Source organism: Lepisma saccharinum, chromosome 1 (assembly GCF_977018435.1).
Source record: "Lepisma saccharinum chromosome 1, izLepSacc3.1, whole genome shotgun sequence".
NCBI classification, from domain to species: Eukaryota; Metazoa; Arthropoda; class Insecta; order Zygentoma; family Lepismatidae; genus Lepisma; species Lepisma saccharinum.
This window is the reverse complement of record NC_139229.1, coordinates 64,846,116-64,868,790: the sequence shown is the minus strand read 5'-3', so window position 1 is coordinate 64,868,790 and position 22,675 is coordinate 64,846,116. Positions and strand designations below refer to the sequence as shown.

General features: G+C 36.4%; 1 protein-coding gene across 4 annotated transcripts in view; it reads left to right on the top strand.

Moving 5' to 3' along the window:
- The window catches only part of LOC145995973 (E3 ubiquitin-protein ligase RNF123-like), a 73,354-nt gene that overhangs the window by 38,228 nt on the left and 12,451 nt on the right, over positions 1–22,675 (top strand). The window contains exons 11-16 of one of the 4 annotated variants that reach the window (XM_083132100.1): positions 7,245–8,256; positions 10,257–10,419; positions 14,238–14,428; positions 17,317–17,456; positions 17,954–18,142; positions 20,873–21,026. In XM_083132100.1, coding sequence (XP_082988226.1) covers positions 7,245–8,256; positions 10,257–10,419; positions 14,238–14,428; positions 17,317–17,456; positions 17,954–18,142; positions 20,873–21,026 — 1,849 coding nt within the window. Of the gene's footprint in view, positions 1–7,226; positions 8,257–10,256; positions 10,420–14,237; positions 14,429–17,316; positions 17,457–17,953; positions 18,143–20,872; positions 21,039–22,675 lie in introns of all 4 variants that reach the window. The other 3 variants (XM_083132082.1, XM_083132092.1, XM_083132073.1) reach the window with 3 other exon arrangements.

The window sequence follows — 22,675 nt, the reverse complement described above, 5'->3', positions numbered from 1 at the left end:
CATCCATCTATATGAAAACTAACACCGTCGGTTCTTTCAGTTCAAAGTAGATATGGCTGTAAAGCTTTTATCACACCATGCATTGTCTTTACCTACAATGACCCTGAACAGAATCCTTCTCTTGCCAAAGGTGAAACTACTTTGACAATAAAAAAAATTGGACGGATTTCAAATTGAAAACATTGAAATAACTATACCATCAAACTAATTATTAGATTCACAGAACAAGATCTCTGCCAAGGAGATATTGGCCACCTCTTCCATAGGTGAATAGTTACATGTCAAAATATTGTTGGTTTGAAGGACAAAAGATACTGCTTTGTTTCACAACCATACCCATGTGGGTTGGTTGGTTGAGTTCTTCTCTTAGACTGTTGCTTAAGGGTGGTACTGTGAGTCACAGTACTTTATGCTCAATTTTTCGTTTGTCAGATGTCAATGTCAATTTTTTTTCACTTTTCGTGCTTCTTTCCTTGAGTCTGAAACATTAGTTCAGGTATGAAGTATTCATCTGTAGAGTTTGCCTTAAGTTGATCTTCATAATCCAACATTGGTCCTCATTCATATAATAATCCAACATTGGTCCTCATTCATATATCTTGATCCTTAGTTGTGATTAATGGTGGAAAAATTCAATATAACAAATATTCTTTGTTATGTGTATTTTGGGTGCAAAAAATGTATAATATAATGTGATAGCATGTGCATAATAGATTTTAATATTAAGATTTAGCTGTGACTTAAAAACATTTACTAGAGCTCTAAGATTCCAAGAGTTGAATTGTAGGCTCCAATAGAAATAAACTTGACAAGAAGCGAAGACGTGTTGATCCAAGCTTAAATCAAGTAGTACGTTCCTTTAAAATGCTAGAATGCATTATGGCTCCAAAATGTGTTCACAAAGGGCAGAATAGAAAATTCGTGCCGTGACACTGTGAGTTCAGGAACAACAGTTATTTGAGATTTATAATTTTTGTGCGCACATCATAATTTATACATTCCTTGCATGAAATGATTTGTGATATAAGAAATCTTATTTTCGGCACTCCATAAATCTGAGGATGTTTGCTTCTCGATGCAAGGACTTAGATTCTTGTCTTGTTAGCTGATGTTACTAGATAAATGGATGAATTCCCAATTATGCTTTACTAGTTTATGAAACTTAGTTGGACCATAGGTAATCTACTCTACATGTGGAAAATTATAATTAATATATTTTTGGCTAAATAAAGATTAATATAGAAATAATGCTCTCAGATTAAGAATGAAGTTCTTAATGGTGCTTTATTGGTTCATAATAAATAAAAATGTTATGTAGCCACATTGTTTTATGTAAAAATGGTTCATATGGAACTTCATTAGATAATTGTTGGTTTGTAGAACTCGATTTTTTTGTTTGTTTTTCAACATTATTATGTACTAAAAACTCACTATGTGTAGTTGCACTGTATTGGTTCATGATGAACATGTTCTTTTTCTATTGTTGGAAAACAAATATTCAGTTATATTCATTAAAAAAAAAAATATTCAGTTATACTCAGTTGATTATAATGCTAAACATGAAAACAGTTTGTAAATATAGAGGAATTATATTAATTATTATATGTTAAAAGTCTCAGTAGTGCTCAGGTCTGTTGTTGTGGATCCGTCCCTTGTTGAGCGCCAGTATGACAATAAAAATAATATATTGTCATAACAACATTTGAAGAAGGTTAGGCTAAGTTCAAAGTTCCACATTTGTGCAATATTTATAACAATTTAGTCATAACAGTTATTTTTGACTGGCAATATGAAAAACAAATATCTTCAATCATATGTGTTCTTTCAGACAAGAAAGATTTGATACATTCAAATTTATAATTAAATTTATTGAAATTGTGTACATTTGCATTGTCTTCAAGGTTTATATACAAAGGTCAACTCTTTAAAATTGTTCAATGTACATTGTGATGTCATACTTGGTATTTTGTATCAACATTCAAAAAATGGTAATTGTGATCAATAGATAAGTATATTGTGATATACATAGTAAAATAGCTGTAACAGAGCAAATATGTACATTTACTACACAAACATTCAAGCTGTTAAGCACTTATGGACAAAAATATAAAACAAAAACAATTGAAGATATCACATACTAAAAAATCTGGCTTGAACTAGTTGCTCTTATACTAGTTGTCTGTGACTTGGTGTGGAGCTCAAGATGGAACAAAGATAAGGACAGATATATCAATATGGGATGGTGATATATTTGTATAATAATTGTTGCTTTTAAAGATTAAACTTGGCAACGTTATAATAACTTGGATGTTTAAGTTATATAGAAGCCTTTTATGACTTGAATGAACTTTGATCATGATATAATCTTATAAAGATTCGAAAGTTATGGAATGACACTGATATGTATAAAAGATGCCATGTTGAATTGGAAGCAGTGAATAAGTATCTGTTTTCATCTTCCTTAAGGGGCTGGCTTGTGAATGTTACAGTTCCTCAAATGAGTGCTTGGAGGAAGGTCGCATAGAGTGACACTTATATGTTCTACGTTTGGAGGTGATTTGAGAAGATGATGAATTTCGAAAACTGAAGCTCAGAATTGTAGATACAAAGACTTGCTTTATCCTGGAAGGAGATAACAAAGATATATATATATATATTTTCTTATGTATAGCATTGATATCTTATAAATATTCTTGTAAACAAAGGCATAATCTAAGTTTAACAATGTAAGTCAGTTTAATTCAAACTCAGTATCAGCACAATAGGTAGTAGCTATGGTGCTATATTGGAAAGGAAATTTAAGTTTACATATACTGATAACTTTATAATTATTATATTGATAAAAATGAAAGAAAAAAACTAGAAACAACCAAAATTACAATAGCATCAAATTATGCCTTTGTTTACAAGAATATTTATAAGATATCAATGCTATACATAAGAAAATATATATATATATATCTTTGTTATCTCCTTCCAGGATAAAGCAAGTCTTTGTATCTACAATTCTGAGCTTCAGTTTTCGAAATTCATCATCTTCTCAAATCACCTCCAAACGTAGAACATATAAGTGTCACTCTATGCGACCTTCCTCCAAGCACTCATTTGAGGAACTGTAACATTCACAAGCCAGCCCCTTAAGGAAGATGAAAACAGATACTTATTCACTGCTTCCAATTCAACATGGCATCTTTTATACATATCAGTGTCATTCCATAACTTTCGAATCTTTATAAGATTATATCATGATCAAAGTTCATTCAAGTCATAAAAGGCTTCTATATAACTTAAACATCCAAGTTATTATAACGTTGCCAAGTTTAATCTTTAAAAGCAACAATTATTATACAAATATATCACCATCCCATATTGATATATCTGTCCTTATCTTTGTTCCATCTTGAGCTCCACACCAAGTCACAGACAACTAGTATAAGAGCAACTAGTTCAAGCCAGATTTTTTAGTATGTGATATCTTCAATTGTTTTTGTTTTATATTTTTGTCCATAAGTGCTTAACAGCTTGAATGTTTGTGTAGTAAATGTACATATTTGCTCTGTTACAGCTATTTTACTATGTATATCACAATATACTTATCTATTGATCACAATTACCATTTTTTGAATGTTGATACAAAATACCAAGTATGACATCACAATGTACATTGAACAATTTTAAAGAGTTGACCTTTGTATATAAACCTTGAAGACAATGCAAATGTACACAATTTCAATAAATTTAATTATAAATTTGAATGTATCAAATCTTTCTTGTCTGAAAGAACACATATGATTGAAGATATTTGTTTTTCATATTGCCAGTCAAAAATAACTGTTATGACTAAATTGTTATAAATATTGCACAAATGTGGAACTTTGAACTTAGCCTAACCTTCTTCAAATGTTGTTATGACAATATATTATTTTTATTGTCATAATATATCACATGACCTTGACCAAAATTATGCTATTACATCTTTTACAAGTTATACAAACGATATTTTATACTCCTTGTGTTGATATTTGAGGTTAACTACGATAACCGTCGATTATACGTTCATTTATGACTAATCCATTGTGTTTTCCCAAGACATTTTACCTGACACCATTTGTTCCCGCCCACATTTACGAAAACACGTATCCCCAAATTATGGCCATAATCGGAAACTTGCATGCTAGCATGTCGTGGAATGCAATGATAATTTGTTTCTACAAAGTTCCTCATGCATTGCACTGGCTACCGCTTGATTAGAAGATGATTTTGGTACTTACGTATCTGGTGTGTATACCAACCAACAGTTCACAATGACTGAAAAAAATTTCAAATATCTGGCATCACATTGTTTTTTATCCCAATGTACGAATTGTATCACCATTCACTGACTTTCGTAAACATTTCGTGCTATTCCGATTCACTTGTAATCCTTCAATGAGCACGATTTTCCCCGATCCCTTTCGTATTGTGAAATTCAAATGTACACAGTTATATCCAACGAGTCCATGAACCGTTCGTTTTTCCCCCGGTTCCCAGAAACAATTCCATTCTTTCGCTCAGTGATCTTGAGTTATTATGCTCACTCACTCGTGCATAGATGCATTCACAATCTCAGTCAAGTTTGCATCTAAAACCTTAATTGCATTATTTGAACATTGTTATTAGTTATATTATAATAACATTCATTCGATCCCCTGCCGGTTCAAATCTGGGAACTTTTCTAACGTTGGAAGCGACCCCGGTGCCCACCCAGCATCGAGTGACATGGGTACCTGGGGGAAACCCTGGGGGGTACAGGCAGTCAGGGGCATGATGCTGATCACATCACCCCATTCACGACCGGATCAAGAAAGTGTGGGGTGTTACCCCCACACCCCCTATACGCCTTCATGGCCTGGTGCTAAGCACAGGGGAGCACTTTTTTTTTTATAATAACATTCATGAGCAGTTCAAAAGAACACAATAATTTCGATATTTAGATACTAAGAATGAGCTGAGGGCACCTGTTGAGCAAAATCGGTACTATGGAACAGCTGTGCCTCCCGTACCATATACTGCTTCCACTGTGTGAGCAATCACAGAACTCATTTGCCCATCAAGTCAAATAACAAATCTAGGTTGGCGATTTTAATAGTTTTACCCTTTACAAAGAGAAGCAAGCGAGTTAAACAAAATGAATACACACATGACTGATGCTTATGACACAAACCGTCATATTAACATTACAAAATGTACATTACCAGGCTGTCCCAGATGTCCTGCACCATACAAGGGCAAAAATCACCATACAAGGGCAAAAATGAAACACAGAATATCAGCAACAAAGACAGACTTTATTCAGCAAAGTACAGACCTCCATGTTCAATTACCTTCATCCATCTCTGCGACAACAGTTTAATCTGATGGCGATACCAGGTGGCAGGTTTAGAATTGAAAAACTCGCGACAGACAGAATTTACCTCATCATATGAATTGAAGTGCCGACCACACAGGAAATGTGAGAGAGAGCGAAACAAAGCATAATCCGATGGTACAACTTCCAGGCTATAGGCAGGATGAGGTAACAACTCAAATCCGTCAAGCTCAGCTAGTGTGTTGGTCACTCTTCGAGACTGGTGACTGGGACCATTGTCATTTTGCAGCAGTAACCTCTTCCTCTTCGTTAATGCCAGGTATTTCCCGTTCAGAATGGCATACACTCGGCGTAATTGTTCAGAATACAGTTCACCGTTACAGCATTACTTTCTGGAACAAACTCATAATGGACAATCCCATCAATATTCAACCACACACTCAGCACGAGCTTTTTCCCAAATCTGTCCTGTTTCACATGGGCGACGGCCTCCTGTCTTCTTTTCACCCACTGTTTACGTGTGTCAGGGTTGTCAGAAACACCCACTTCTCGTCTCCTGTCACATTTCTCCTCCAAAAACGAAGATCATGCGGGTTTTGTAGCAATGTCTGGCAAATTGCAACTCTGCGCTGGCCCTGCGCCTCTGTCAACTCGTGCGGACTTTGTCGGGGCTGTTTATTGGTGTAATCCATGTCATGCAAACTACGGTTACTGTCTATTTGGATGCCCCAACCAGTCTTGCTAACACACGTGTGCTGGATTGTGGTGTAGCATTCACAGCATCCTGCAGAGACTCGTTAATGTCCATTGGAGGTCACCCTGTGTGGGCCTTGTCCGTGAGGCGATGATCACCTGAAGCGAATTTTTTAAACCAACGGGAATCTGCCGATTGATTCAACACTTCTTCGTTCTCCACACGACAAATTTCCTCCGCTACCGCTTTTGCTGTTGATCATTTTTTCCATAAAAAATGTAGCACTGCACGAAGTGCAATTTGGTCCTCACTCATCGTGCCCACTTTAACTAACTTCACGGGAACACTCGCTACACATGCTGTGCGTGCCTTCACTTCATCCCACGAACCTGTCCTCTATGCCTCCAACAGTGGCGCCACCTACCCTCGCAAACTTCACCTCTTGGAGCTCAGTGTGCTGATGGTTCAGGACTTCTGGGACAGCATGGTATTAAAAAATATGGATAATTGATATTAATGAGGTTTTCTTGTGTTAGATTGTTATTGAATTTGGTGACAGAATGGTATCTAAGAGCAATACTTTAATTGTCTAATTTAGATTCTCAATTGTCTTTCTTTAAACCTGAAACTATAACACCAAAATGTGTATTGTCCTGCATAGTTTAGTTGTAGGACAACTTTGGTGTATCACAGAGAAATGTATTTGTTTGGGCTGAGCAAATACCACTTTGAATTGATATTGATTCCATTTTCACATACTAGTATGTCATTGACTAAATTTGAATTCATATTGATGGCTTGATATGGGCTCAGTTATATTATTTTTTTATAATTTTCCTTTTCAAAATCATGTATGTGGCATATTTTGAAGTATTTGTAATTTGTTATTTGAGTAAATATATTGTACAGCTAGAAGAAAATTTTCGTTGTTATGGAATCATTAAATGCACACAAAAAATCTTACAATTTATGTTACTTTTTGGCAGAGACATGATGTAAATAAGCCAACAGGCAGTACATGATGTAATCTTGCTTTTCCGGATGGGGTTAATGGTGTCAATAAGTCCCTAACTGTCAGCAAATGTAGTTGTAGAGGCTTGCATGTTTTAAAATGTAAACCGTAATAATACAATAATTTACTTTTTAATTTATAGTCAGTTACAGTATTTTACCTTTTAATTATAGTCAGTGCCATTTCTGCAGACTCCTCTTCCTGTGACACTATGCTGCTTCCATCGCCTGCTGGTCACCTTCAGAGCCCTCTGGGAAAAGGAAGTTGCCTCGTACCCAGTTGTGATACCTGCTCGAATATTTTATGATGGTTCAGTGAACTATTTCACCATCGACAGGCTCGGTGGGGTTCTGTCACACTTGCAGAAAGCCCTGAGGGAAGACCTCGGTAAAGTTCTCGGAACCCAAAACATCGTCTCCATTCCCGAAGGAAGCACATCAAGAACTGCAGACACGTCGGCGCAGACGAATCCGGAACCAAGATTACCAGCACCTGAAGAGTCTAATACTACCATTACCGAAAGTAATAATTCGGTTACGACGGAAATGTTTTCGTCGTCTTCCATGTCCGCCGCAGGTTTTCTGGATGCTCAGTCTCAAGCTGCCATAGTGATTCCGATCATAGAGAATATTAACTATGCTGAAAACATGTCTTCGGATGGTACCCTGCTTCTGCATCAACCTCTCGGAATGACCTCCGAAGTTAAAGAACACGGTGCACTCGATCCTGCATTGTCACTCATTGAACTGTTGGATGGCATTATTTTGTTCTTTCACATCGCCGCATACAAACAGCTGGGGAAAGTGAGCACGTTGAGGGACAGCATGAATGAATATGTTACGGCAATTGAGGAAACTAGGAAGAAACTTGAATTTTACTATTCGGAAAGTGAGAGTGAAATAAAAGTCCAGGAGTGTGACAGTGAAGTGATCGACGAGTTGAGGAAGGCATCCGAAGTGTTTGACAGGAAACTGTCCGAACAGTCCCGCCACATGGCATGGGTTGTAGCGGCTGTGTACTCTACGGAGAAACAAACTCAGATAGCTTGGTTGCTGAGGGTGATTCTTCAGAGCGTGAAAATTGCATCGCAGCAGGGTCCCTTGTTCAGTTTTCTTCCAGACTTTTATCTTGATGCTTTAATAGAGACGTGTGCTGCTCTCAGAAACTACTTCCATCCTACGGCTCCTTTGGAGAACATTGAAGGTAAGTTGATAAGAGTCCTTCATGTTACTCCTTTTATTATGAATTGTAGATTATACTCAATCTATCAGTGTAGCCGGATACATTTACTTTCATCTACAGACACTTATTTGTGATGAATGAAGGGTCCGAATTTCAATATAAAAAACTAATCATGTTCAAGAGAAGTATATAAATGACATTTCAGTGTTATAATGGTAAATATAATCTCAAATCTCAAGTCCACAAACATATTACACAAAATAAATATTGAATAACCATGTAATAATTAAAAAATGCCCCTCTATTGTGTCAGGAAAATGGATTACAGTGGAACCCTGATTTTACATTTTCCCGCATTATGCGTTCAGTCTTGATGGTTCCAACAGCAACAGTATATACGGTACTGTACGAGGTGTACACCAAAAGTACGTGCCGTTTCGTTCTAATTTTCAAGAAAAATGAAATACAATGAAATAACCTGTGTTTATTTTTCAACAAACTCTCCCTCATTATTGATACATAGTTGCCATCGCTCAGTCCATTTTGTTTTACATGTGGCATAGTCATATTTGGAGGTATGTTTTAGATACTGGAAAACAGCACTTCCCAGGGATGATCTATTGGCAAAATGGCATCCACGAAGAGAATTCTTGAGGTTTGGGAACAACCAGAAGTCACTCGGGGCTAAATCTGGTGAGTATGGTGGATGTGTCAGAAGTTCAATACCGTGGTCAGCCAAGAATGAGGTCACAACATTAGCACGATGTGGCGGTGCATTGTCCATGTGGAGAATGAAATTGCCATTAGCCATTTGTGGTCGTTTCATAGTCAATTTCGGCAAAAATTCTTTAGCCAAAAGTTTACGAAAATACTCGCCCGTAATTGTATGACCTTTGGGAACTGGATGAAACAATATCACTCCCTGGGAATCCCAGAAGATTGCGTATAGCACTTTGTCATTTGATGCAACCTGACAAAATTTTTTCGGGGGTGGTGAATCCGTGTGTTTCCACTGCATCGACTGTCTTTTTGTTTCTGGATTGAATAATGGAATTTGTGTTTCATCCATTGTCACAATACTGTTCAAAAAATTGTGTCCCTCCCTTCTGAATCGTGTCAAATTTACAACACTGGATCGAACGCAAGCATCTTTTTGATCGTCACTAATCAATCGTTGAACCCAGTGAGAGGAAACTTTCTTTAGGCACAAATCTTTGGTGATTATTCGTTCTACTGTTCCCATTGTTAGCCCCAGGGTATCACAAATCTCCTGCATGGTGACACGCCTATCTTCCATGATAAAATGTTCAACACGGTCAATGTTAGCATCAGTTGATGCTGTTTTCGGACGTCCAGACCTCTGCTCGTCTTTCACACTCGTTCGTCCATCTTTGAACTCACGCACCCACTTCCTAACAGTGTTTTCTGCAAGAGCACTATCACCACACACGGCCTCCAGTTGGCGATGAATATCGGCTGCACAACGTCCAGCTGCGGTAAGGAATTTCACAATTACCCGTTGCTCTTCAAGTGGAAATTCCATTTCCCCAGGCAGTATCAGAAACACGTCTTACTCCTTCAGGCACTGCCACTCAACTACTGCCACCTAGCACACAAAACTGACACTGCTTGAAGACGAAGGATGGAAGTCTCCGATGCCGTAGTTATTTCCCTGAAAAGAGAAGAAATGTTGACTTCAGAACAAAACGGCATGTACTTTTGGTGTGCACCTCGTATATAGAAATTCCTGGGAAATTCCCTTCATTTTAAGTTTTTTCAGCTTTGTCCCCTTAAGAACGTAAAATTGAGGTTCTACTGTACCCATAAAATAAATTTGTAACCACTAAAGTGTATATTTCTACTTTTGTTTTTGTTAATTTTATATTACAGGGGAAGAATAAGAAACTAAAGACTGTTGATATTCATGTTTATTTAAATTTAATATGCAAATTTAATTTGATATCAGACTAATGATTGCATTATTTACTTTTATCAGACTAATGACTGCATTGTATTTACAGGGTACCAAGATCTGTTAATTGAAGTGGCAGAATTCTTATGCATACATTTTGCAGACCAAAGGATTGTCCATGCAAATTCTAAAGACACATTGATACAGGCATTAGCCACTTTTGTATGTAATCAGAACACGTTAACTGCACTGGAAAGAGTACCTTATGCAAGGTATGTTTACAATAAGTTATATATAAAATTATTCGAAATTGTAACTTGAAGTAAAATTTTGTTCTTTTGAATAAGAACTGTCTGAACCAGTATGTATGATAAACCTTTCCATGATATGATGTTGACTTGTAATACATATACATCATTGATAAGCAATAGAATTAACTCCGAGTTACTAAAACAACTATTAAAAATGCTGTAATATATATTTGTTCATATTTATCTGTGTATTTCCTCTGTCATGAATTCTCTTATTGCCAGCTAGGAAAAAGATGCCTGTGTGGTATTGCGTACAACTATTGTATTGCATATTAATACTTCATTATTGCCTGAATGATATGGGCACTGTTTGTGGTAATGCAGAAAGAAATAACTGTACATAGGTTTATATTTTTTATGAAGAAAATGTTGGATATATGTATGTTACCAATGGTGTATACTCCCATGTTACCTGGTATACTGCCTGTAAACCAACTGTTCATGTACCATTTTTACACTTATTTTTTTTTACAAAATGTGTGCCCCCAGAAACTGTGGTGTGTATTGTGCATGAAATAATTCGACCACCAGGAAACCATGCATGTTTTTACTATGTCACTGCGTAGAACATGTACATATGAATAACCAGATAAATAGACAAATTACCAGGTTGGATGTCTGTAGTAATTATAATTTTTTAAAAAAATATAAAAGTGAAATGGCCATTTTCCAAGATTTTTTACTTTGCAATGTAACATTTGCGACACCGAGAAAAACACATTCTGGCAGAATTCGAGTACATGGGATGTGTGTGTATCAATTGTATTTCTTGGGCGAGAAATAATAGAAAATAACTTCCCGAGTGCTGCAAATCCACAACATAATTTTAATTTTGATCTCTCTTCTACTATTGAATAAACAAGGTGGTTACAGAAGTATAATTTTTGGGATAGTAAACACAGAAAGAGGGGGAGGTAGCATGTGTTGGTGACTCATTCAATGGAATCATTACAACCCAGCAGTGTCCGTGACTGTACATTTATACATGTGTATGTCACAGGGTTGCTTGGGTTTTCTTTCATGATTCCTACCAACAAAATATCCATAATGGATACTGTTTCAGTTGCATATAACAAATTTTTAATATATCCTTCGATTCTCGAATTATTACTGGGTTGCCATGACCTACTCCCCGACCCTCGTATATAAGAATTGTTGTGGTAAACCAGGTCAAATTTTCCGAATATGCCACTGTATGTTACCATTTTGAATTTATCACTTAATCATTAGAGGAATTGAGTGAAAATGAGTTCAGACAGGATTTGAGAAATGTATTTTTTATCTAATTTATTGTAATGCAATTTACTAAAAGTTTATGTAGTAATAATTTTTAAGTTATTTGTCTATTGTTTCAAATGTGAGATGTTTCATAGAAAAATACTTTACCTGTGTTAAAATCAGAACAAAATCACAGGATGTCAATAACCCATTCTGGCTTTTTATTTTCATCCTGCATGCTACTTTGTGCTCATGCGCATTCATTATATCCCCATCCGCAACCCTTTCATGAAACTTAACACTGGCAACAATAGCCAAACCGCTCCCTATAAGCACGTGCACTCAGACGTTGTTGCCACATTTTCTTTACATTTCTTGTAGTTGCAAGGCAGGGCAGGCGGGTGCGTGAGCCTCTCGTTATTTTTGCACCATAACCACGTGCGGGGTTGATTTTCTTAACTAGTTGTGTTGTGTTGTGTTATTTCTTTGTTGTGTTATGGTGCTGTGTTGTTGCTTTGTTATAGTGTTGTGCTTTTAGTTTTTTTATTAGATTTTGGTTTTGTTATTAGCATGTGGAGACCGTGGGTTGCAAAACAGGTTCCTTTAGTAAACGTTGTTGCGCAGGAGAATTTAACTGACGAAAGTAACCCCCAGCTAAGTACTAGCAGCGGCAGTTCCAGAGTGCTGAGGGTAAAAAAGAAAATTCTGAACAAACAAGCTCAAGAATTTGTATGCATTGTGCACAAATATGTCTCCAGGAATAATTCAGGAAGAAGAACCATATCGGAGACAGCAAATATTTTGAAATTAGACAGGAAAACAGTGCGAAAGATCACAGAAAGAGGCCCAGTTACACCAAAGAAGCCTGGTAATAAAAAGAAAAAAAATCATAAAGTGGACGAGTTTGTTTGCGATTTTGTTAGGAGAGAGATTTACAATTTTTTTTTCTAAAGGATGCACACTAAGTGTCTGTGAATTATTAACACAACTGAAACTAGTATCAGACTTCCCTTACAAACAAACGACGCGTCGAGAGCTTCTGAAGAAACTTGGTTTTTCTTTTCGTCGGCTGAAGAAAAGAAATGCAATAATGGAATCGACAAGTATTGTGAAGTGTATCATAATTTGCGAGTTATCACTCACGCCTGCTAGTGAAAATCCCAAAAATGAATACTGGAGGACATTATTTCCTTCATGGAGAGGCACGACATTCCAGTACCGAAACCTGTTCCTATAAAAGCCCTTTTATTAGAAATAATTAAATTGGCAAACATTACTAAAAAGTACGTAGTGGATGAGCTTGCAGCCTCATGTTGACATGAAGTGTTGCGACTCCCTCCCTACCATTGCATGTTTAATCCCATAGAACTGATGTGGGCCAAGTTAAAATCATATGTGAGGAAAAACAAGGTATCTCCTACTCTTAAGTGCCAGTGTATGCCAGCTGTTGCTTGATGGAACAGAGACAATTGATGCCCAGCTTTCGTTGTCCTGTATTCAGTACACCATCAAAATTGAGAGAAAATATATTAACCATGACACGGATAGTAACCAGGAGAGATTCGTGATTCACGTGGGGGACAGCGATGACGATGAGTGAAAGTAAGTTAACTATATATGTATATTCTGAATAATATATTTTTTGAGTAGACAAGATAGGGGTATTCAGTGTAAATATGAGGATTTAGAATGTGCCTCTTTCCTATCTTTGCCGGACCCTGTGGCCGAGTGGTTAGCACATCACGCTGCAACGCCAAGGGTCCCGGGTTCGAATCCTGCTCAGGCTTGTTTGTTTGTGAATGTCCATTCATCAATTTCATCACTCATCACTGATCCCCATCTTCGCAAATTAGCCAAGAGGCACAAAACGCAAAGTAAAATAAACTAAATCAATCAATCAATCTTTCCTATCTTTATTAATATTGTCCTTTTTAATCTTTATCTGTATTTCTTTTCTCTTTCCATATTCTTTAATTTTGTTTGTTTCTCTTTCTTTTTCTTTACCCTTTCTTTACAATTTCCTTCTGCTTTTCCTCCTTATCTCTTCTTCAATTTGGCAACATCGCTTTCCTACTCCAGTTTGTTTGCTTCTACTTCAAGAGAAAACCGCCTGCTTGGGTGTTTTTTTTTAACAAAGAGCACCACTTCCTTTGTTAACCGCTGGGGATATAATGAACACGCGAACTTTATAAGGGGTGACCCTTTGTAGAGACACCCAAATGTCAACTTCTATTCCACGTAGTACACCCTGGACTGAATTTTGCAGACTGGCAAGACTCTTGACATCTGGACACACAGCCTGTATATTCCTCTGTGGAGCACATGTTGTGTTGTCCTATATGTGTGTGATTCTCCCCTCATTGTTGTCATCTTATCACCATTCAGCCTCACCTTCGGGATTAGCCAAAACTGGCAGAAAATAAAATAAATAAATAAATAAATAAATCTGATGTAACGCAGTTAAAATGATATATTTGTCAACTGTTGAATCATTTGTTATAGTGTGAAGTAAGTTTTCCGCACACAGTATAGACACCTTGTTTTTTTCTTGTACCTTCCAGCCAGATGAACATGGTGAGAAATCTTTTACGTCCATATGAAAACCGTGCCTGGGCTCAGAGCAACTGGGTGTTGGTACGTTTGTGGCAGGGCTGTGGGTTTGCCTTTCGTTATCAAAAATCTCCGCATCTGAATAAGAAGCTTGGCCCAAAAATACTGCATCCAGAGAGTAGCCTGATAAATCAAGCAATAAGTGAGTAGATACGTAGTTATGGTTATTATTTCAGATTTCAGTCCACCTTAGTATTTTTATGTCATGGTAGTTTGTGCAACGTTAGCCTGATCCCTGGGTCTCTTTTTGGCACATTATTTGAAATTGAGCACTACTCTAACTAAAATATAATATCTTGGGAAACTAATAATGGCACAGTTGTGAATTATGCCTCTTGTTTTTAGTATAGAGCAGGCTGAGTGCAGTGAAGACAATGATATTAGTGATGAAGGATCTGTCAGTGATTGTGATAATGTTGAAGAAAGAGAAGGTGATTTGGAGACTGAACTGAAATGTGATGCAAATATGGTAAACAGCAGTGTGTCACGTATAAATAAATGTTTGTAAGGTTACAATAAATATCATATGCAGTGCCAAAGAAATGTTTTTAAGATTTTTAAGAATCATTAATTATATGTACGACTAAAATAAAATAAAGTGAAAATTACAAAGTAATTATGAATATGTTAGTAAAACCGAACTTGTATCTCACAGATACAGTGCGAGCGATGAAGGGTTATGGTACATTTCTGTACATTTTTCTACGTATTATAGTGACATGACGTGATGTTCCAAGCTTTTATACATAAGTTATAGTCATCAAAAATATTGTGTAAGTTTTAGTAATCAGAAGAATAAGAAATTGTAAAAACTTTATTTTCACTGATATTGAACTTTGCACCTGACCCTTGGGACTCCACCGGAATTTCAGGATAAAAAATGGTACTGAAGTTCTTGCTGGAATGTATATGCTTCACTCTCATACAAAGAAATACAAACTTGTCATTCTTGCTTTCTGAGGATATTTTTTTATTTAGAGTAGTACTTAATGTCAAGGTTATTTTTTTTTTGTCAAAAATAACTACTGCTCATTTAAATATCATGTGATTACCCTACCTCCTATCATGTCATATGGCAACAGCAGTGATCAATTAGTAATGACTAATGACACTTTAAAGCTTATGTTACAATGCAGACATGAGTCTCTCTTCAATATCTTCCAAAGGTCACATATTAAAGTTAAACTACCTTGTGGCACATAGACTACTATGGTTATAATGAGAACTGGACTCACAATCCATATCACTGGCAATCTACCCTCAAACCAGTAGGTTATCAGTGAAACACCTACGCATGTACAGTGCGATCGAAAAGTCCCCGCACTCACTTTTTAAGAATTTATTGTGTAGAAAGTAATACACATGGGAACGAAAGGAATACATATATAAATGCTTTAGTCCTTGTACTACACAGAAAAATAAATGTAAACCAAAAGTGAGGTATACTGTAATGGCAACGGTCGGTAAAACACAAACAAGATGACATATAACTTTAAGCGCATGAGGAAAAAGTTTCCAAAACACAAACATAACGCAATACAAACAGAACATAATCACATAAACACACAATGGAGGTTATACTGCACTCTCTATGGACATTGCAAAGTAGTGTTTGGTTTCCAGTTCATAGGAAGTGTTGAAAATGGCCGCCATGTTCCTGAAAACACATGTCTACACGCTTACACATGTTCCGCGACACCTTCCTCAATGTTTCCGCTGGAATTGCAGCAATAGTGTCAGAAATTGCTTGTCGGAGTTCATCCAATGTGCGAGGGCTGTGTGTATATACTCTTTCTTTCAGGAACCCCCAAAGAAAGAAATCGGGGGACGTGAGATCGGGGGAACGAGGGGGCCACAAATTTTTGGAGATGATGCGGTTCCCGAAAAACTCGCGCAACATAGCCATTGTGTCCTTTGCAGTATGGCACGTTGCCCCATCTTGTTGAAAACAACATTCACGCTCATCCTCTTTAACATAGCCACGAATTGTTGCACCAAATCCCTGTACACATCGCCATCCACTGTGTCCTCAAAGAACAGGGGTCCAACAATCCTTCGTCGCGAAATGGCACACCAGACACCGACCTTTGCAGAATGTAGCGGTACTTCATGCAGGGCATGTGGGTTTACAGTTGCCCACATTCGGGTGTTTTGTGAGTTGATGTATCCACTGAGATGAAACCATGCTTCGTCGGTAAAAAAAAAGTTTTATCGAGAATGGCCACATTGTTGCGTGTGAAAGCACGGAACCACCGGCAGTACTTGATACGCTTATCTTTATCTAACGCTTTCAGCTCCTGGACGACTTTCACACGATATGGGTGAAACTTGGCTACTTCCAGTGCCTTCTGTGTGGATCCATATGATACTCCAACTTCTTGTGACAAACGTCGTACAGATTTTATTGGAGATTGCACCATTCGCTGACTCACGTTCTCTAGGAATTCGTGTGTGTCGACCTTGGGTCTTCCACTTCGTTGTCGATCATGCACTGAGCCTGTTTCACGAAATCGGCGAACAAGATCATACACTGAACTTTTTCCTGGCACCGGATCATCAGGGAATAGACGTCTCCATTTCTCCACACAACCTCTGTATGTCTTACACTCAAAATATGCTTCTAACAAAGCGATTCGCTGAGCTCGCTTAAAAGGCATTGTCGACCGACTGCACAATAATGACTCACACCACTGACTGTAAGAGCAGTGCAGCTCTCCCGGGACGTTATCGCATTCTTAAAGGTCATACCAGTCACTACTAACAACGTTGCCAACTCATGTTGCCTACTGACCTCGTAGCATATTTTCAAAGTATGAGTGCGGGGACTTTTCGATCGCACTGTATATGCTGTAGTTTCAATAAGGGTAAGAGATGGAAACATTGTTTGTAGTTTATAGAGCAGAAAGAATGTATTTAGTGTACATGATTGCATATGTGTATACAAAATTATTGAATTAAAATATTAATTTTATTATTTTATTACAATACATATACCAGAAAAGAAGAATTATGTATATTTCTTTCTTTCAGAGCCGTGTCCATCGCCATTGCTTCAAGAGCATGTTGCCCGGGTGTTGGTGTCGGACGAGGCTTTGGCTACAGCCTTCATCAATTCAGTGTTGAATCAATTGAACTGGGCATTCTCTGAATTCATTGGCATGCTTCAAGAGGTAACTATCATGTTTTTTAAATGAGTTTTTTGTGCTTTGATATATACAGGGTGTTGGATTACAGTCCCAACAAACTTTCACAATGTGTAGAGGACATCAAGGGGAACAGACTTGCTTGCTTTCTTGTATGTTTGCAAACACATGGTCCAGGTTCATGGTTGCCACAGCCGTGGGCATAGCCAGAAATTTTTGTAGAGACGAAGGGTCAGACCATTTACATGTAAAACTTGATTAGAAATAGTAACAATAACAATAACTATTATTATTATTATCATGGTTATGACTATTATGCAATAATAATAACTAATATAAACTAATAAAAATAATTACACAGTAGATAAAAAGGAATAACTAAAATATTTTACACTTCATTATTGTGTTAAATTATTATATTTATAATTTAACAAATATATTACCTTCATTAACAAAACACAGAAAGAATATACATTATAACAATGAAACTGTTACAAATAATGTCTTTTTAAATGCAATTCCAGATTCAGAATGTATCAAATAGACCAGAACGTGTTTTTATAGAATCAAAACAACTTAAGATCTGCGCTACGTGTTTTGATCTGGCACTCTCCCTTCTTCGAGTCGTTGAGATGGTCGTGTCCATAGCTCCAGCAGTATTTACAGATAGCAGCAGACCATCAGCAGATTTACTGCTTGCTAGATTGTGTCAGGTAAGAAATTGAAGAAAAAAAGAAAGTTTCGAAAATTCTCTTTCTTTTGAATGTGAGAAGGTGTAGTCATATGATCGTTTCAGAAATCAGTTAAATCTTTTTAAGTTTCGACTTGTATAATATTACATCTGATCTATCTGAAGCAAATTATGTTTGTGACTGCCTCTTCTATGATACTGTTTAATGGACAGATTATACTATCTACCTGTGCTTCAACTGTTGCTTGTAAACATTGTACTGATTTTAAATCTTGTATGGTCGCCACACCGTGCAGTAGTAAGTCTACACCTAAAAGTACAGGTCATGAGAAAATCTTCAGTGTAGATTTTTCAAGATAGTATTGTGATATACTCAATATGAAATTTTAGCATACTAATATAAAATTTTCTGATATTCTACTGGTTTGATATAAAATTGCACTTTCATCATCAAGCAGGTGACTGCAATTGGTTTAGCCAAAAAGAAACCATGTACCTTGGCATTAACTTTGCAAAACCACAGTATATAAACTATTTTTTATATGCATATAACAGTAACAAAATGGTAGAATTTTACACAAAATCATGATTTTTACAGAAATACCAGAGCTGTGTAAAATTATTGACAATTTGATCGACACATGGATGTGCTTATATCTACATATATTATGTCAGCTCTAGTATATTATTACTAGAGATATGCATGGGACACTACTCTTATCATTATGAACTGGTTTAGGCATCAGTACACTTGCTGGTAATCAAAACTTGATATTTATATAAAGAGCATTTGATTTAGTTCAAAATTCTAACATGTTGTTATTTTTATGAGAAAATGTATAATTCATATGCCCTTGTATATGCAGCTCGACTATCTAAGGCAAGACTTAGCAGTCGCCGACATGGTAGAGTTTATGTGCATCTGCTTGGTTTAAAATCCCGGCATGGGTGTTGTTTGCGAGTGTCCCTTCATCATTTTCATCATATTATCACTCATCATCGGGATTAACCATAAATGGCAGAATAGCAACGCTAAATAAGACCAGCCAACGACCAAACAATGGAAGTCTGTAGAATTTGGTATCGTGTGGAGCAGCTTGCGACATGTGCAAATCCATTCTCTTCAGGCACAGACCTGTAATTACAGACCAAAAATATGGATAAAAGAAGAAATCATATTTGAGCAGCCCATGTGGCCACCACGATAGCAGCATTATATAGAATCGGCCTCCCCGATGGTGCATTGGTAGCATCGTCGCCTTGTAATGAAAGGGTCCCAGGTTCGATACCATTAGCCATAAAGTGGACTTAAAACAAGAATTCAATTGAATATTATGTAGAATCAATTCAAAACATGTAAATTGTTACATTAATTCTATGTACACGTTGATTCTGATGTATTGTTACTCGCTTCCTGAATTATATTATTATTTAGGGATGGGACCTATTAATTGGTACTCTATCGGTATCGGCCGATATAGGCATATTGCTGTATCGGTAAAATTACCGATTATTTTTCTGATTCAATATATCGATAAATATCTGATAATTTAGTGCAAAATTCTGCCATTTTGTTGTCATTTTTATGGATAATGTCCATGCCCTACTGTCTAAAAAAGTAAATGTCTAAATATGCAATTTCTTTTGCATTGCAGTCACCTTGAAACACACATTTATTAAGGAGGTCAATGAACCTTTCAGGTTCTTCAAGGACCATTTCTAATTTTACATCGGATTGGTAGAATATCAGTTATCAGTAGGGGCATGCATATTTCGTTTTTGACGAAAAAACGAAATTTGAAAAAACACATTGTACTGTTAATTTTTCATGTTTTTGAAAGGTGTGAGATGCATTTTGTGACCATGTTTTGTCACGAAATAATGCGAAATGAACTGCAAAAAGCGAAATTAACTCTTAAACACGAAATTTAGTGTTTATTCACCGAATAAGTGCGGCACCTTCTGAATTATCCTGAGAGTTATGCAATTTCCGGAAAATTGATTAATTCTGCTGTTAATATTGGAGAAACAAAAATTGACTCCTTTACACAGAAATAAACTTAATACTCGGATAACTACATAAATGAGCTATTAGAAGTGAAATGTTAATTCTGTGGAATAAGTGTAGTTTTTAAATCAAATTTAGGATTATATTCACAATTTTGAAACCAATATGTCTTTTTATATACCACTTTTGATCCAATTTTTCACCGCTATAACACCGATATTTTATTTTATTTACCGCTTTTGAACCCGAAATTGACTCAGTTTTTATACCGAAATTTTGCTTTTTTATTTACCAAAAATATGTGCCTCTAGTTATCAGTATCGTTAAATTTTATATCCGTACTTTATTGGTATCGGCCAAAATTTCATATCTGCCTATTATTATTTTGTACATGGATAAAATCTGCAATGATATTTTAGCTCACAAACAAAATGACTGCATGAACTTGTCATGTTGCATTGCACCACGTCCTGTCAGATCCGGTGTGTGGCTGGCCTAACAAAAATGAACATTGGAAAACTTCCGCAGTCACCTGGTTACTTATGTACATAGGTTAATTGACCAAACCTGGACTCTATAGAATATTGGCAATTTGATATTGAATCAGTGAAATATTTTTTAGTGGTCTTGGTATATTCATATCTGCACTTTATAGGGTGTAAATATACGAATTAAATGTTTCGTGAGTATTTTACACCCCTGAGGTCGTGTTTCTTTCTTATTTTGATGCATGTGTCTTTGCAGCTGCTGTGTCAAGTATTGAATCGAGTCAGCTCTCAAGTTGGATGCTTTCAGCATGTTGTTCTTCTCGAGATACCGGATTTAGAAACAGTGGACCACTTTCCTATTTTAGCTGCTGTTATTGGGATCTTGCTAGCTCTGCTGAGAAACGAAATAGGTTTGTGTCATGGTAAGTGCAGTGACCCTTCATATATTTACCATATGGGGCATTCCATGTAAAATCGACAAAGTGAAGAGGAACTTTCCAATCTCACATATTTTGATTCATTTGAAATTTGGCACACTGAAAGGGCCACTTAAGGTAGGAAAATATACAACTTTGCAGATTCATATCATTTGTATTTCCAAATTACAGTGTTGCAAACTGCAATTTTGACCCTTTTGTTCAACACCTTGTTAATTATAAATTGCAATATTTTGGCAACCAGGGTACCTATAGAAGTGATTCAGACACCTTTGGAAACATCTCCAAGGGCTCTTTCACAAAGATATATCATGCCTATGCCAGGGTGAAAAAACAATTGAATGTGGTATAAAGAAAACTTTGGTAGCCCTTTCTCAAAAAATGGGTCTTTTAATTTTTTCAAAAAATTATGTCATACATACACTATTACTCAATAAGCGTACAAAGTTATAAAATGGGACACCAATGGAATCCGGCGTTATCTTAGATTTAGGTTAGGTTAGGGCAGGCTATGGTAGGTTAGATAATGGATGATAACAGATTTTGATAGATAAATTCCAGATATTCAAAAGTAAAAGTCTACCAGAAATCAAATACAATATTGTTTGAATTAACGTACATGAATAAGATGTTTAAATTCCTGTTTGTTAGAAATACAGGGTGACTCAAAAGTCTGGTTCCATAGGCAACTCCGTTATTAGAGTATATAGCGACAAATGAAAAGAGGGAAAGTTGGTGGAAATAGATGAAATTCAATCTGAAGTGCTTGAATTTTTAATGTAGCATGCACCATTCAGGCTGTACACAGGTGCGACCCTAATTGTTAACCACAAATGTCACATGCTTCGCCCAGAATATTGTATGGCATTGCAATATCACACAGTAAATGGTAACTTAAGAATGGATGATGATAATTAAAGGCAAAGAAATCAAGTAAATAAACGTGAACATGTGACTACAATTTCTGGTCCCCTCTCCAGCCGATTAGAAAAGCTAAACCAGTAGCGTACACGTATTCATCAAGGGGGAGGGTTTTTTCAAAAACTGTTTATTCAAATTCACATTACCAGTATTTTATTATAGTTAAATTACTACTACTATCATTACTAATGCTGCTGCTGTTACTACCACCACCACTACTACTACTACTACTATTAAGTATGTATTACAGATCTACATAAATCCTATTAATGAAAGCCAAAGAACAATATTACTTTCTAGTCAATGGTTATTTACATATATTAAATAGATGTGACATTTTAAGTGTGAAGAAAATCCATGAGAACAAACAAATATATTAAAGTAAATTGAAATTATCATAGTATGGAACTCACCAAAAGAGGCAATTATGATCATCAATTCTTAATTTACCAAGAATTGTATGGCATTGCGATGACATGCAGTATTCCGAGCCAAGCATGTGACATTTGTGGTTAACAATTAGGGCCGCACCTGTGTACAGCCTGAACGGTGCATGCTACATTGAAAATTCAAGCACTTTAGATTGAAACTCACCTATTTCCACCAACTTTCCCCTCTTTTCATTTGTCGCTATGTGCTCTAATAACGGAGTTGCCTATGGAACCAGACTTTTGAGTCACCCTGTATTTCTAATAAATGTG